The sequence below is a fragment of the Budorcas taxicolor genome, chromosome 3, assembly GCF_023091745.1.
Source record: "Budorcas taxicolor isolate Tak-1 chromosome 3, Takin1.1, whole genome shotgun sequence".
Taxonomy (NCBI): domain Eukaryota; kingdom Metazoa; phylum Chordata; class Mammalia; order Artiodactyla; family Bovidae; genus Budorcas; species Budorcas taxicolor.
The window spans coordinates 106,529,999-106,546,293 of NC_068912.1; the positions used below are offsets into that span (position 1 = coordinate 106,529,999).

The following is a 16,295-nucleotide window of genomic DNA, read 5'->3' on the forward strand; positions in this document are numbered from 1 at the left end:
CTCGTCTCCTGCACCCTCGGATTCATCTCCCTGACCCCGGATTCCACCGTAGGCGGCAGCTTATGGGGGTCCCGCCCCTGGCCAGGGGACCCCCACTGCAGTCCTGGCCCCACAGGTCCCAGGGAAGGAGGCAAAGAAGCCTCCTTAACCCCAAAGCAACAACTGCTCTGGTCCCCAACACACACACACACACACACACCCCACACACACCACACACACACCACACGCACAGACACACACACACATCTGGGGGTGTGGTGGTGCTGATGCTAGAGGAACCCATCCCCCTCCCCCATGGGCAGTCAGCTCAGCCCCATGGCCACCTCCCACCTCCACTGACAGCCCCTAGCCACACCACACAGCCCCTAGCCACACCACGCAGCCCCAGGAGCAGCTCACTGCACTTCATACTACAGTGTCCCTGTCCCGAAAGACAGCCTCCACGTCCACAGAGAGCCCACTCCCACTTCACACAGCCCCTCAGGCCGTCCCCACCTCCACCTCTCAAGCTGACAGAGCTCACAGCATACCTGGGGGCCACCCAGTTCTCCTCCTCATGACTCTCTCTCAGCAGGCCCCCCTCCCAATGGTATCAGTGAGAGACAGAGGCCCATCTTCCACCTCTTTCACCTGGCTTCAAGATAAACACCACCCCTCAGCAGACCACCCAGACCTGTCAGTCACTGCTACCAAGGTCCCAGCCTCCTCCATTCCCCTCACCCCTCACAGCCGAAGCACCAGGTTTTCTCATTCCACCACTCAAATATTGTTCTAATTCGTACCCTCTCTGGCCTTCTTGCACCCAGCCGCTCCCTCTCCCGTCTTCCTTCTGCTCAGTGGGAATCGTGCCAAAGCTCCATGGACTGTATGGCTCCTTCCCTAAGGCAGCCTGAGTCTGGAGGGCAGAACAACTTGCCTTTGCTGTTTGACCAAGTCAAACTTCCCTCTCTGATCCTTCATGAGATAAGAAACAGAGGGTGGATGGGCAGGACAGGGAGTGGATCTGATGAGATGATCTTGGACAACCTTCCAACACTGACGCACTCTGATTCTATGACTGATTATGAGAAAACAGGACCCTTTTTTTCTTTTCCTAAACCTTTAGGACATTTCAGAAAGGAGGTCTGAGGGGCTTTAGTCCTCACCAAAAGGACATTGCTTCTTACCCAGGCCTGGGTATGGGCCTCCCCCTTCCTACACACTCTCCAGGCTCAGGCTCCTCCTTAGCAATTAGGAGTCCCTTCTTGACCAAGAGCCCACATGGCATGGGCAGCTCCAAGGTGGAGGTAGTCAACAAGCCCAGCTTTGGTTTATCATCCCCTGCCACTCACTAATAAGGAGAAGGAGAAGACCTAGCTATTGCCGCCATGGCTGCTGCTTGGAGAGGAGCAAAGGGAGGAGAAGGAAAAAATCTCCTGACCAGGGAGCTATTGTCACTATGGCAACAGTCTCAGCACCAGCTCCTCTGAAGCTTGGTGAGGGTGTGGGATTATTGCCTCCCTCAGTCCCTCCCACCCTCTCTGCCACCCTCCCATTTGGAGCCCACAACTCTTGAGTTCTGCCCTCTGAAAGAAGCCTCTGAGCCCAGAGGCACAGTGTCTTCATGCATGGGGAAGTGCCAGCTTCTTCAGAGCTGGAGGCAGCCCTCAAGAGGAGCCTGCCTACGTTCAGCCAGGCCACAGCTCCAACAGAACATGCCCCCGCAGGTTCTGGCCTTCTTCCTGCTGATGGACTCCACTTGACCTTGGGTGAACTCTTCCTTTCCTCAGATCTAGGTTCTATTGCGTCTAAGTGGGTGCAATGGCAGGAGAACACAGATAAACGAAACAGCCTGATGTTGTTCCAAGGAGAAAGAAGGGGGCTCTGCCCCTTGAATATAATCCTCAAAGGGACATTCGTTGAACATCTCTGGGTTCCAGAGTAGGTCTCTGCAGGGTACTTCTGTCCTGCCAGAGAGGGCAGAATGGGAACCTGTGTGGGCAGCTACAAGAGGGAAAATGGGAGTGAGGGAAGATGACTTTTCTCACTGTCCGAGCTGCTCCCAAGCAGACAGGGTTATATTGGGAGAGGATAAGCTCTTTACCATGGAGCAAAATGTCTGGAGAAATGTTTCCGGCCCAGACAAGAGTGTAATGCAAAACTCTTCCCCAAATCAGGCTCCATTCTGGAATTCTAGAGCACCAGGTGAGGGTCCGAGAGCTCTGGAGTCTATACACCTGTCAGGGTCAACTCTGTGGCCTCAGAGGGTCTACTCATGCCCAGAATGCCAAGTCCAGGCTGCTGACTGTCCACTCTCCAGTCTGGGAGAGGCTGATCATAAGGAACTGGGCTTTAGTCAGCCCTGAAGGTTGATGTGGCTGCATCAACCCAGAAGAGAAGGAAGGATTATGAACAACAATTGAAATAGGTTCTGACTGAAGTATGTAGTTGTGAGGGGAGTAGTGGGAGGTAAGGCTAGACAGTTGACTCGAGACATGAGATTCTAGAGGGTTCTGGAGTTTGAGGGGACCCATGGGTATGGCAACCCTTACCCTATATTGTCAGTTCAGTTCAGTCGCTCAGTCACGTCCGACTCTTTGCGACCCCATGAACTGCAGCACGCCAGGCCTCCCTGTCCATCACCATCTCCCGGAGTTCACTCAGATTCACGTCCATCGAGTCAGTGATGCCATCCAGCCATCTCATCCTCTGTCATCCCCTTCTCCTCCTGCCCCCAATCCCTCCCAGCATTAGAGTCTTTTCCAGTGAGTCAACTCTTCGCATGAGGCGGCCAAAGTACTGGAGTTTCAGCTTTAGCATCATTCCTTCCAAAGAAATCCCAGGGTTGATCTCTTTCAGAATGGACTGGTTTGATCTCCTTGCAGTCCAAGGGACTCTGAAGAGTCTTACCCTATATTGTACCTCTGGGCAAAACTAGAAAAGACATTCTGTTGAACAGAGGAATCATAAGGAAAGCCCTGGCAAGCAGTGCCTCAGCTGGGTTTCAGCCCCTTTGGCTGTGCCCCTGGCTCTGACTATGCAGTGGTGAGGTGGGGGGGTCGTGGGGAGAGGATGTGGTGTACATTCCAGGAGCACTTCAAAAGAAGGAACAATAGGCCTTAGTAGCAAGTGGGACCTAGGGAAAAGGAAGAGGGGAAACTAAATGCAACTATGGTTGTATTCCCTCCCTGATCCCAGGGAGGGAAGGAAGGGTGATGGAGAGAGAAGGACCATCACAGATTGAGGGTGAATCTGGCTATAGCTGTGCTGAGTCAGAGGCCCTGGTGGTCCACCCCAAGGGTGGATATTTCCTGGGTATCAGATAGTGTGACCTGGAGCCAGCAAAATGGTCCCATTGAGGCCAAGAGGCAGATCAGAGCCATAGATTTTCTGTCTGTAGTGGACAAGAGGTGATTCAGAGAGGGCAGGTGGCAGGATTCAGTCCAGGCAGGTGGCATGGATTCAGCCTGGGTGTAACTCTGAGCCAGTTTTCTCCTCTCTCTGGGTTCCAGTTTTTCACTAACATAAGGGGATGATCTTAAAAGCTTTGGCCTGCTGACCTAAGAGTGGTAGAAGGAATGAAGAGAGATAAAGCCTCCTTCATAGTCCCTGGTGGGCCAGGAATCAAATGGGGACTGAGAACAGGTATGGCCAGGAGACAGAAAATGGTGGGAAGGCAGCACAGAGCGGGGGAGAGAAAAGGGGCAGAAGGTGAGAGCCACATAGACTCTATCACACACACACACACACACACACACACACACACACACACACACACGTGTGTGTGTATGTGTGTGCCTTCTGGCAGATTTGCAGTCTTATACACTGATGTGCTCCCACCCACTCCTACTGCTTACGCAGACACTTGGGCACGTCTCACAGGAGACAGAGGGAGAGGCTCTGCCTCCCCCACCAGACAACACTACCTCTGCCTTCTCGAACTTTCTTGACCGTACCTGAGTCTTCAGTGTGCTTTGGAGGAGGGGGCAGCTGAGGATAGAGCCTGCCTCCTGCCCATGTGTGTTTCAGTTGTGCTTTGATTCCGGTCCCAGGACAGCTGTGTGGGACCCCCTAGTTCCAAGTTCCTGAAGATGGCGCACCTCCCCCTCCCTGGCTTCCCCTGGGAGCATGTAGGATTCATCATCCTCTGGGGGTGGGAGGCAGGCAAGGATGTTGCTGCCTCCACTGCTGCTTGATCTTCTTCATGGCCCTGGGGAGGGTCTGAGATCCAGACGTATTCTATAACTCAGGACTCCCCAACCTCTGGGATCTGATGCCTGATGGTCTGAGGTGGAGCTGACATAGTAATGATAGAAATAAAGTGCACAATAAATGCAATGCGCTTGAATCATCCTGAAACCATCCCCACACCCTGTGGTCTGTGGAAAAACTGTCTTCCATGAAACAGGTCCTAGGTGCCAAAAAGGCTGGAGATCGTTGCCTGAAGTCATGACGCAAGGAGAGAGGGCATGAAACTGACCAAACTCAGACCTGGCTGTCTAGGGTATTCCCAGCAGTAAGGATTAGAAGTCACACAGGCATGCACTGGGCTGTGGAAGCGGAATTCCTTCTGCCAGCCTGTGGGTGTCCTTTTCCAGAGTGTCTTCATGACAGGCTACCCTGCAGCTGGGGTCTGGCGCTCTTCCAAAGAGACTCTGGATGGGTCAAATTCACCTCCCAGCTCATGTCCTGGGGAAGTCAGGCTCCAGCAGGACATTCCCCCTATGGAGGTCTGACAAGAATGTCAACTCAGCCTTCTGGGCCTGCCAGGGTCCTCACTCCAGCCAGGCTTACTCGGGAGAGTTTGTACCTCCCTCTGCAAGAACTTCCTCAGGCACAAGATACTTGAGGGGCTCATGGTCCCACTGGGGCCTGACTCTTCACCCTCCCCAAACCTGCATCTCAGAAATACTGCCTCTATCCATTCTATCCATTCAGCCCCGGTTCTGAGCATTGGCTGCAGTCCTCTGTCACTCTCAGCCCCGCATGCATTCAGTCCCCAGGTCCTGCCAGTGCCTCCTCCTAGCATCTCTCAGTCCATCCACATCCCTCTACCACCCCACCCTGTTGTCATCACCTCCCACCTGAACTCTGCAGCAGAGCTGCCCCTCCTCTCCCAACCCAGGTCATCTCGTACACTGTAGCCAAGGAAAAATCTGAAAAACACGTTCCTTCTTTCTGGGTCCCCAGCACCATATTGTAAACAATCTACAAGTATTTGTGTAATGAATGTAGTCTTTCCAGCCTTTGCTTTAAAACCACAGGAGCTTCTGTGCCCCACGCCAGACTCCTTGGCGTGGATTTAAGGTGCTTTATAATCAGCCACTTTGATCCAATTATGAGTTAGTGAAGTCTGGCTCATGTTGACTTTATCCCCATCATCAGCACAGGGCCTGGCACATGGTCAGCCTCAATAAATGCTCAGGGAATGAATGAACTAATGAAAAGGAGAATACAGTCAGGGTTATCAGGGTTACCAGCTAGGATTTCTGTTTGCACAGAGGAAGAAGGGAGAGAAGCTTCTTGCTCAGGTGGCCTGGAAGGTCTTGAGGAAGGACTTGGGAGACAGCGCCAGGGGAACACATGAGAAACCTGCCAGGTAGGAGAGGTGCTTGTAGCGGTGGGTAGAGGCTGAGTGCAGAGAGCTCTCAAGAGCAAGGAGAGGATTACGACTATTCTATGGGTGTAGGGAGCTATGGAAGGTGTAAAGAGGAGAGGAGAGAATGAAGACTGGGATTTGCAAACTGGTCAGTGAGAACGAGGAGAGTTGAGCCCTGGGAGGCTAGAGACCCTGGTTGCCAGGGGAGGAAAACTGCTGTGAGCAGAGGGGAGAGGCCTGCTTGGAGAGGAGGCCCTGTAATCGGGATGTAATAAGGGGAAAGCCCCCACTTTGTGTGGGGGGAAAGAGGGGAGCAGAGGAGAGGCAGGAGCTTCTATGGGAAGGAGTGTGGTGGAATGACAGAACCCATCTGTGGGGGGCGGGTATCCACCATAAAGGTGGGAAGAGGACCCCTCCCCCCGCCCCGCTGTGGAAGGATGGGGTCCTGGCTGTGGGAATGTGGAGTTTGTTAGAGGAAGGGGCTGTGGTGGAGAAAGGGAACCCCGTCCTAGAGAGACTTGGCGGAAGGCTGCTGAGGTGACGGCCTTGCCCTGGACCAAACTGAGGGAGCCCTCTGTCCTCCAGGCCCTGCCATGGGGAAGACCAACAGCAAACTGGCCCCAGAGGTGCTGGAAGACCTGGTTCAAAACACCGAGTTCAGTGAGCAGGAGCTGAAGCAGTGGTACAAGGGCTTCCTGAAGGACTGCCCCAGCGGCATCCTCAACCTGGAGGAGTTCCAGCAGCTCTACATCAAGGTAGGCGGAGCCCAGCACTCCGGGGGCGGGCTGGAAGACAGGGGGCGGGGCCCAGCACTCCGGGGGCGGGCTGGAAGACAGGGGGCGGGGCCAGACACTCTGGGGGGCGGGCCGGACGAGCGGGGGCGGGGCCAGGCAGCCAGGGGGTGGGCCGCGAGCGCGGAGCTGTCTCTGCGCCCCAGCCCCGCGTGTCCCCGCCTCAGTTCTTCCCCTACGGTGACGCCTCCAAGTTCGCGCAGCACGCTTTCCGCACCTTCGACAAGAACGGCGACGGCACCATCGACTTCCGGGAGTTCATTTGCGCCCTTTCGGTCACCTCCCGCGGTAGCTTCGAGCAGAAACTCAACTGGGCCTTTGAAATGTACGACCTGGACGGTGACGGGCGCATCACGCGTCTCGAGATGCTGGAGATCATTGAGGTGGGTTGGGAAGACACGCTTCCTGTCTTCGCTGCGAGGGCCGTTCTCCAGCCACCCTCCCCGCTCAGGCCTCGGGAGCCCACCACTCCCCTCCTCCCTCCTGCCTCCTCCCAGGATCCGGCGGCTAGCCTTGGTTGGGTGTTCAGAGTAGGACCGGTCTTGTGCTAAGTACTTTACCCAACAAGTCTAGGCGGTACTGTTAGAAACCCCATTTTACGGTTGAGGAAATGTATCAGGTGACGGTTCTTGATCCCAAATCTAAGGAGTCTGACTCCAGAGTCCCAAGTTCTTAACTCAGTGTTCTTTCAACAAATGTATATTCTTTCAACAAGAGTCCAAGTTCTTAACTCATATTCTTTCAACAGAGACTGCCACCTGCCAGTCTCTGTTTAAAATTCTTGCTTTCATAGGACATTCCTTCTGGCAAGAAAATTAAACAAAGCCTATGCTATGTCAGGCAGTAAGTATTACAAAGAAGATAAGCAAAGCAAAGTAAGAGGAGAGGGCGTTGAAGGAAAAGTGATTTTGTGTAAGGTGAGATGTGAGGAGTAACCTGGAAAAAGTGAGGGAGCTAACTGCATAGGTGTCAGGGGGAGGATCTCTGCATGCTGCTGCTGCTGCTGCTGCTGCTAAGTCGTTTCAGTCGTGTCCGACTCTGTGTGACCCCATATGGGGAAGAATAAATGCAAAGACCCCACTAGACTGTGTTTCCAGTGTTCAAGGAGTGGCCAGGAGCCCAGGGTGGTGGGACAGAAGTGAGCAAGGGGAGAGTGGTAGGAAGAGGTCAGATAGGTAGTCAGGAGACTGTTGCTTAGCATCATCATTTGGGATAGAGACTTGACTTTCTTCTAAGTGAGATGCGAAGCCCTTAAGGGCTCTCTCTATTCTCCGTGTGGAGAACAGACTGAGCGGGTGGGAGGTCAGCAAAAGTAGGGAGAGACCAGTTGCGAGGCTTCCACAGCAGTCCGGTCACAGGGGGATGGAGGCGCCAGCCGTGGAGCAGTGGAAGTAGCAGGCACCAGCTCGTTATTGGGCCTGTTCAGAATTAGGGCTGACAAGATTTGCTGTAAGATTAGACATGGGTGTGAGAAGAGGAAGGTCGAGAATGGTGTCGAGGCTTTTGGTCTGAACATCTAGAAGAATGAATTTGCTGTTCACTGAGACAGGGCCCGCTGGGGCAGAAGCAGGTTGGAGGTGAAGAGCTGGGTAGTAGACACATCTGGTGTGAGATGCTGAGTAAATAGCCAGTCTTAATGACTATACATCACCTTCCAGTATCCTCACAGGGCCCCTTGTTCTCCATGCCACCCCCGGGTCCCTTCATTCACCTCCAGTCCCCTGTCCCTGTGGTGAGTGTTCACACCTCCCTCCTTGCCCCAACAGGCTATTTACAAGATGGTGGGCACTGTGATCATGATGCGCATGAACCAGGATGGGCTCACGCCCCAGCAGCGCGTGGACAAGATCTTCAAGAAGATGGATCAAGATAAGGACGACCAGATTACACTGGAGGAGTTCAAGGAGGCGGCCAAGAGTGACCCATCTATTGTGCTGCTGCTGCAGTGTGACATGCAGAAGTAGAGGCTGGTGAGGGGCAGGGCCCCTGGCCAGGAAGGGCGTGGCCACCTCCCAACCCAGTGACCTCTCTGGCTGGCCCTTCCTTAGGGGGAGGGGGACTCCAGCCTCACTCTCTGGCCCACCCACCCCTCTGCCCAAGCCCTTGCTCTCCTCAGTCAAGATCCTTAAGGGACCACCTCACCCTGGAATAGAGAAGATCCTCAGGTATTTAATGGCCTAGCCCCAGCCCCAGTCTTGGCCCAGAACCAACATCTGCTGGGCATAGGGGAACTGGTTTTTGCCCCAAGGTACAGGGTGAAGGGAGGGGGGCTGGGTTCTGCTTTGAAATTCTGTTCTGGGATTGTGCTGTATAGGATGTGGTCCTACAGACCCCAGTTAAAGGGCCAAATTGGGTCTGTCCTTCACTGAGGACCCAGAACCCTTAAGGGTGGTCTGTGCCCTGCCCCCACAAATCTACCTGGCCCCTCCACCCCCAGCCTTTGGAGTGTTCACTCAGTCCTTTCTTCAACTAACATTTATTGAGCACCTATTCAAGGCCAGGCACCCCTAGGTGCTAAGGCTGTGGTAGTTTACAGGACACATTCTGGCCCTCTGGCAGCTCACAGGGTAGTGGTCAGGGTCTCAGACAGGGACACTGAGCTCAGGTGAGGAGAGGGTACGGTAAGGCTGGTTAGTTTGAGAGGAACAGCTAAATCTTTCTGCTCAGCTCCACACAGAGCTGCAGAAGGGATGAAAGGGAAAGTATTTGGAAATCTAGGAACCACGTCAGTGGGGATTTTAAGAAAAATTGAAATTGAGGTAATACTTATTTTTTAATACCCTTTAAAAGGACTAAACTCATTTTATTAGTTGAGGATATTAAAACATACTTTATATTACTTGGTTTCTTGTAAAACGATTAAATGAATATAGAAAGTGCTAATTTTCAGGGGGTGAAAAAGAGCTGAGAAAAAAAGAGAGGAAAATATCACCCAACTTACCAGATGACATGTTTTTTTATCAGGCTAAATCCTTAACTGTCACTGTCAGCAGCTTCTGCTGCTTCCTTTTAAATGATCTTTTTTTCAATTCAGTGAGCAACTCTCTACTGTGCACTTAATGCTGATTAGGAGCTGACTTCAGTAACAGAGAACGTAAGGCTTGCCAAGAGTGAGACAAGTGTAGTTCCCACATCTGGATTTGGTCTAGTTTAAGGATGGGCTTTGTTCTTTCACTGCTCCAGAAGCAGAAGGAGCTAGAAGAAGACCAGCCGGCCACTGTTTAGGCTGCCAGGCTGCGTTTATGGATTAAATGCCTAAAAATGTGCCTGGCATGCTCCATCTGAAAGGCTTTTTCTAACTCCCAATCCTGAATCTGCCAGGTAATTTGTCATCTTCCAAGTATACTGGCTTTGCTTTTCAGTGTCTGCTTTCCAGTTTTGGATCAGTGAGCTCTACAGCTGCATGCTTTGACTGCCGGAAAATTAATCTTGCTTCATCAAGTCTTTCACTTTACTTTCTCCTGTACTTATAATCAGAAATTAGCTTTGATGTGCAGTGACAGTGGATTTCCTCTTGAACTGCTGGTGAAAACAGTCTAGTTCCCAGGTGCTGTCAACCCAGTGTGGGAGCAGGGAATGATTGCTGGGTTGGGGAGTACAAGAGTATTCCTTCAGGAAAGGGATGCAGCGTACCTCTTACTTCTGAGTCCTCCCTCTCTGCAGATGGAGACTCTTGGGGAAGCTGACTTTTTCCCTCAAACTCTCCTAGACCTTCCTTCTTGCTGCCCTTGGAGATAGCAAGTCCACTGAGTTGTCACCCTCTTTTCATCCTTCTGCCTATGACCAGCCACATGGTCAGGCTGGGGAATTCACATCCTTGGGCAGTAACCAGCAAGTTTTTATCCAGTAATGCCTCAAGGGATGTTCCATTACTCTCAGGAGCTGGCCGTTAAGTCTGTTCTATGCTGTCAGTCAGCACCAGAGATACATAGGACTCTACAGCCCAGCTCAGCTTAGACTTTCAGTGGGAGACTTTTTACAAAGTGGGGTTCCTATTCCCCAAATGTTAACTCTAACCTAATTCACAATCACACAGAACTTCATGCTTTAAATCTTGCCATTGACCCCATCTCATTCTATCCTCACAGCCTAGGGAAATAGGATTCTTCATTCCATTTCTCCATGCTAGGAAACTGAGGCACAGAGTGGAGTTCTAGTGCACGAGTACAGTCAGGAGGTGGCACAGTGCCCAGACTTGAGCCCAGGGCTCTATGAGGGTCTCTTCCCTTCATAGCCTCTTCCCCGCTCATTCCTCTCACTCTGAGTGGTACAGAGGTTGACTGTAAAGAAAACTAAGTTGGTTTTGATCCTTTACAAGCTTCCTGCTAAGAAGTGTCTGAGGCTGTGGTCTTCCAAAAAGAAACAGGAGCTTGATTGAAGCCCCCACGTTTTCAAACATCTTATTTTCTATTTCTGGGCAGCTCTGCTAACAGATCAGTGCTGTCTTAGGAGGCATCTGACTCAACCTTGGAAGCACCTTGCAGTGTCTTTACTATCTTGCTCCCTAAGGGAACTGTTTTTTTTTTTTTCTCTCTCTCTTTCTTTCTTTCTAACTGGTGGGAAAATCCTACTCATGAAAGCATGTTTAATCACTCCAAGCTTCTGGACACATACCATGGGTGATATTTGCTGTTCAGGTTAAAGGTTCTCAGCCATCTCAGCAGGGTGAACACATAATGTCAGGCTGGGAACTGAGACCCCCATCTTGCTCATGGGAGGAGCCACAGGCAGGCCAGGCTTTGCTCCCACATGCTCCTGGATGTCCTGGGGACTGTGTGCTTGGGAATTCCTGTGGTAGAGCACCAGCCCTGCCTTGAGAAGAGAGGCAGTCCTCCTATCCCTGCCCCAGCAAAGAAGGACTTGCCGCAGAGTTCGCAGGGTATGAAGTATGACTTGCATAGACACGAAAATATATAGACAGTTAAAATGTTGATAGATCCAAACTCTCCCTTGAAGTTCTGTATCTTTTTGCAGCAGCTCTGTGAATTGCAAGGTCCTCAATCTGCCTTCTAACTGTATTCTGCCCTCATTCATCCTTTTGGGCTAACTGATGAGCCCCTTATTTCTTCTCTCTAAAAATCATCACTGGGACTTCGTGGTGATCCAGTGCTTACGAGTCCATGCTCTGACTGCCAAGGATCCGAGTTCAGTCCCTGGTTGGGGAACTAAAATCCCACAAACTAAGTGACTCAGCCAATATATATATATATATCATTATAAAGGGGAACTTCAGATGTCCACTCTAGTCTTTTGAGTTGTAGTCAAGATTATATGATTTACCTTTAAATCAGAAGTTAAGAAAAAGGAAGCCCATAAGCAAAGGCACTGAAGTGTTTCCTGACAATAGCACAGTCCCTCAAGGAAGAAATTCATCCTACTGCAGAGCAAGAGAGAAGGAGGAGAGGGGAGAGAAAGGAAAGAGAGAAGAGGCTGGGCAGGGGAGTAAGCTGACCCTGTAAATACTTTTATACAAAAATTTACTAAAACAACAAGTATTTCCCGAAGATCCACCCTGGGTGAGGCTTTGTGCTGACTTTGGAGATCACTGTGGGGGCAAGAACACATTGCTTACATATTTTATTCATCAGTTTTGAAAAAAACGTCATTTGAAGCTGCAATTGAAAAGTCTCAGAAAAATGTGGAATTTTCTTTCCAAAACTTTCAGGGTTTTCTTTTACTTTTTCCAGAGGGTGGGAGCAGGACTGGGCCTCCCAGGGCATCTGGCCCTGCTTGCTTTGGTGGAGGCCTGGAGAAGTAGGGGGGGCTGGGTGGCAGAAGGGGGCCCTCCCAACCCGTTCTCCAGCGTGGCCCCCTCTCTCCTGATGGCTGCTCCTGTTGTGCCTGCAGTGACTGTCCTCACTGTTCAACCCTGTGCTGTGCGGTGTATTTTTTTTTTTTCCACTGACATTGAATAAAAAGTGTGACCGTGCTGGGGGCCTCTTCTCTTCCCCCAGTGGAGACAGGGCTGGGGGGAGGAGAAAAGGGGAGAAAGGACCTGAGGGAGCTCACACAATGGGGGAACCTCGGCATCCTCCTTGGGGCAGAGGTCCTTGTTCCAGGTTACAGGGGACAGAGACCCACTCAAGCTAGTTCACAGCAAGGGGTGAGCAGATAACAAGGGACTCTAAAGATGGAAATTCAAGAATGGCTGGGCCTGAAGAGAACAGGCGCTGTCAGTGGGACCTCTGCCCTCTCATCTCTGGGCCTTGAGGGTTCTTATCCCTTTGGCAATATTCACGTCTATACTCTTTTCTTTAGTTTCTCTTAAGACCCCCTTGGTTTCCCTGCACAAAGTGGCTGCTTCTTCAACTCTGTATCCAGACTCACCAATGACTGACAGCTCCCTTCTGTGTCTCTTAATTCAGTTTTCAAGCAAGGGAATCTGATTGGTTCAGCTTCGCTTTTCCTGGGAGCCCTTGGTCCATTCATCAGCGCCAGACCAGATGCTGATTTGGGGGGTGTGGGGGCAGGAATACTCTCCCCAAAAGGGAGCTAGTGGCAGCAAGCCTTGGACTCAGTTTCTCCCTCTGTCCAATGGAAGACATGGTAAGAGCCCACCTGAGTTAGTGGGCAGTTAGTGGATAGAGGGCAGTGGGGAGAAAGGCCAAGAGTCAGGATTACAATTAGTCTACCTGGTGCTCTTTGCACATGTTAGGAAAAGGTGCCCCTTTGAATGTAGCAATCCCATAAGCATGCAGCTAGGCCAGTAGATGGCACATTTGAGCTAATGAGAACGATATACCCCTTTCATGCCCCAGTTCACAGCTTGGCAAGGGGCACACAGCCTGGATCTCAGCCCCTGCTTGCCCCCCTGGTCCAGGGTGTTGTGTAGCGCAGACACTGTTCCACCATCCACAGGAGCCCAGAGTCCTGAGAACCGCTTACGCTGACCCAGAGGTGGTGGGGTGGTGATGGGAGTTGGTGGCAAAGTGTTTTTCTCAGAACATGCCCCCCTCAACAGCCAGAGAAGCACTGTTCCTTACAGGGAGTGGGGGCCAGTGAAGGGGGAGCGGTCAGCTGAAGGCTTCTGCTTCCTCCTGAAACGCTCAATTACTTTTACAAAGGTTTTCTCAAGGACGCTTGGAGGGGGCCAGCTCCCTTGACAGGAAGCAATTAGGACAGAGGAGGGAGGCTGACCTGGCCTCAGGGCAACAGAACCTAAGGAGGTGACTCAGAGGCCTGAGAACTGGGGGAGCTGCTGTTTCCAGCTGAAGCCACACCAGAGGGAGGGAGAGCCCTGTTCCTGCCTGGTTTGAGGGCACAGGTCCGTCCACCTCCTGCTTTCACATTTGCCTTCTGCGCCATCTGGCCCTGAAGATCGGGAGTGTTCCTCCTAAAGCACGGATCTGACCACATCAGCTCTCCAAGCCCTGCTTCTTCCTCCGGTATAATAAGCTCCTTCAAAGTCCCCTCCGCCCTGTCACCTGCTGACCTCAGAAACCAGCTCTGCCCCCTACCACCCCTCCTGCACATGAATACTGTGAATTGCCCTCCATTTCCCTAAGGGCTCTGTTAGGCTTCTGTGCTTCTGGGCAAGCCACTGCCCCTCCCTGGGCCACCCATGTCCCCATCTCAGTGATCTCCTCTGTGAAGCCCTCCCAGCTCTCAAGCAACTGGCTCCTCGCGTCCACACAGTCCATCATAGTCACCAAACAGCTTCCCATGCGATTCCCTGCCGGCAGAGCTGAACGCACACTTACGATTCTGTTTTTAAAAATTTTTTTAAGGAAATGAAGACTCAAAGAATGGATGGTAAGGCCGGGACTTGAACTCAGATCTCTTAACTTCAAGGCCACTGTTTATCATGCATTCTCATCCGTGAGGAGTGAATCCAAATCTGAATGTGAAAATAGAGGTAACAGACCTCAAGTTCTGTGCTTCAGAGGAGGCAGAGTCTTCCCTGGCAGGCCAGGAGGTAGAGGAGGGGTAGGGGAGGAGGACAGGTGAAAGATGAAGCTCCTGTTCATCAAGAGAGCAGGAGGTGGTGTCCACCCCTGGTCTTGCTAAAGACCAGTCCACATGGGAGCAGTTAGGTAGAATCCTGAGTCCTCCCTAGATGGGCTTTTCCTGTGCTTTCACCTGCTGCAGAGAAAGATGGGTTCTCGGCTCACATTGTCCCAAATTAATAACTCTGGAGAAGACAGAGGCAAATTTCCCAGCACCTGGATATAAGAGTATAGGAGAGTGAGTGATGCAGCTGAGGTCATGTGCCCATCCTGGCTCAATCACTGTGTCCAGGGAAAAGGGTTCTCCCATTGGGCAGGTCTACATCACATGCCTATTCCTGTGACCAGGGAGGCAGGGCCTGTTACTAGAAGAAGAGAGTGGGAAAGGATGCTAGTCAGCAAATCCAATAGCCACCAACTTCTGAGGAGCATTTGTAGAAGTGATGTGGAGAGTCTCACGGAAATTTAGAGGTGGGCACTATAGCCAGGCTTCAAGCTAGGACTTGGGAAACTGTCAGGACCAGAAGTAGCTCCCTCTCAGGGAAGCATGGTTTCTCTTTCATGGAGTCTCCGCACATTGCTTCCATCTTTATATCCTGGTGGGCTCAATCTGCTCACAAGAGTTTTTGCCTCCTCTTTGCTTTATGTTGCACATAACTACAGCTTGCTAAGGCCCATCTAGGTCTCTTAGAAGCCAACTATATTTTGTAGTATTCTTAGCTGCTTTTCTTATGGTTGACTGTCCAGCCTCTGTTTCCCAGTTCCCAGTTCCTGAGGAAGAGAAATCTGATTGGCCCAGATCTTTCCTTTCAACTCAGGCTACACAGGTCAAAGGTCACTAGACAGCAAGGGGATGGTTTGCCTTTGCTTCAGGTACTCACTGCCAGCCAAATAACGAATATACATTCTCCTCCTCCGTGAGGCACCTATGAATAATGGACCCCTTCCTAGAATTTCATTATTTATTGTTGTGTAGCAAGATACCTCAAAACTTAATGCTGGAAACAACAAAAATGTATCATTTTTCATGACTCTGTGTGTTGACTGGGCTCAGCTGGGAGGTTTTGTTGCTTCACATGCTATTGGCTGGGGTCACTCATCCCACAGCATCCCTCTAGGAGATGGGCTGCGACTGGAACTGTTAAGGTGGTCTCATTCATATGTCTGCAGCTGACAGCTGCCTGAGAAATCACTGGCTTCTGATCCTCCAGGACCTCACTGCTTCTGCATGTGACCTTTCCAGATTTCTTTACCCTGTAACTGGCTCCCAAGAGGGCATAAAAAAGATCTGCGAGGCCTCTTAAAGCTTAAGCTTGGAAACCGTCCATAACTTCTACGGCACTCTATCAGTCAAAGCAAGACACTAGGTCGACTCAGATTCAGTGCCACTTCTGGAAGGGAGGAATGTTCAAGTCACACTGCCAAAGGGCAAGAGGATGGGAGAGAGTTTGGGGCCGTTTAATCTACCATGGGGGAAATAATCTACCATGAGTGGAGAAAGACAACTCTAAACATACTTCCCTCAATCTTACAATGTCTTGTTATGATTACAGTAAGTCCCCTACATACAGACCTTCAAGTTATGAACAAAGATGTGAATGTACAATCACCTGTCCAATCGTGTCAGCTAGTTCATGTGTCTGGTGTATATTGTCACATGGGTGCCTCCTGTACAAGTGGTTGTGCTTTTGTGTACTTTATAGCAGTGTATAGAGCACAATAGTACAGTATCTCTAGTTCAAGCCCAGAATGGCCAGAAGCAAGCATAAAAACAGTGGTGATGTAGCTGGTACTGCTGTACTTTACAAAGTACTCTACTGTAAGATTAAAAATATTTCTTTCATTTTTTTGGTTTGTTTTATATGTATTATTTATGTGAAATATATTATAAGCATATTATAGTACAGTGCTATATAGCCGATTGTGTTAGTTGGGTACCTAGGCTAACTTTGTTGGACTTACAAACAGATTGAACTTACA

The 16,295-nt window shown here is 51.0% G+C and overlaps 1 protein-coding gene across 1 annotated transcript; it reads left to right on the forward strand.

Moving 5' to 3' along the window:
• The first annotated feature begins 5,562 nt into the window (after positions 1–5,562).
• On the forward strand, positions 5,563–8,564 carry HPCAL4 (hippocalcin like 4). The gene is made up of 4 exons (XM_052637382.1): positions 5,563–5,578; positions 6,164–6,333; positions 6,537–6,752; positions 8,136–8,564. The coding sequence occupies exons 1-4, from the start codon at positions 5,563–5,565 to the stop codon at positions 8,331–8,333; spliced, it is 600 nt and encodes a 199-aa protein (XP_052493342.1). The 3' UTR covers positions 8,334–8,564.
• The last annotated feature ends 7,731 nt before the right edge of the window (positions 8,565–16,295 follow it).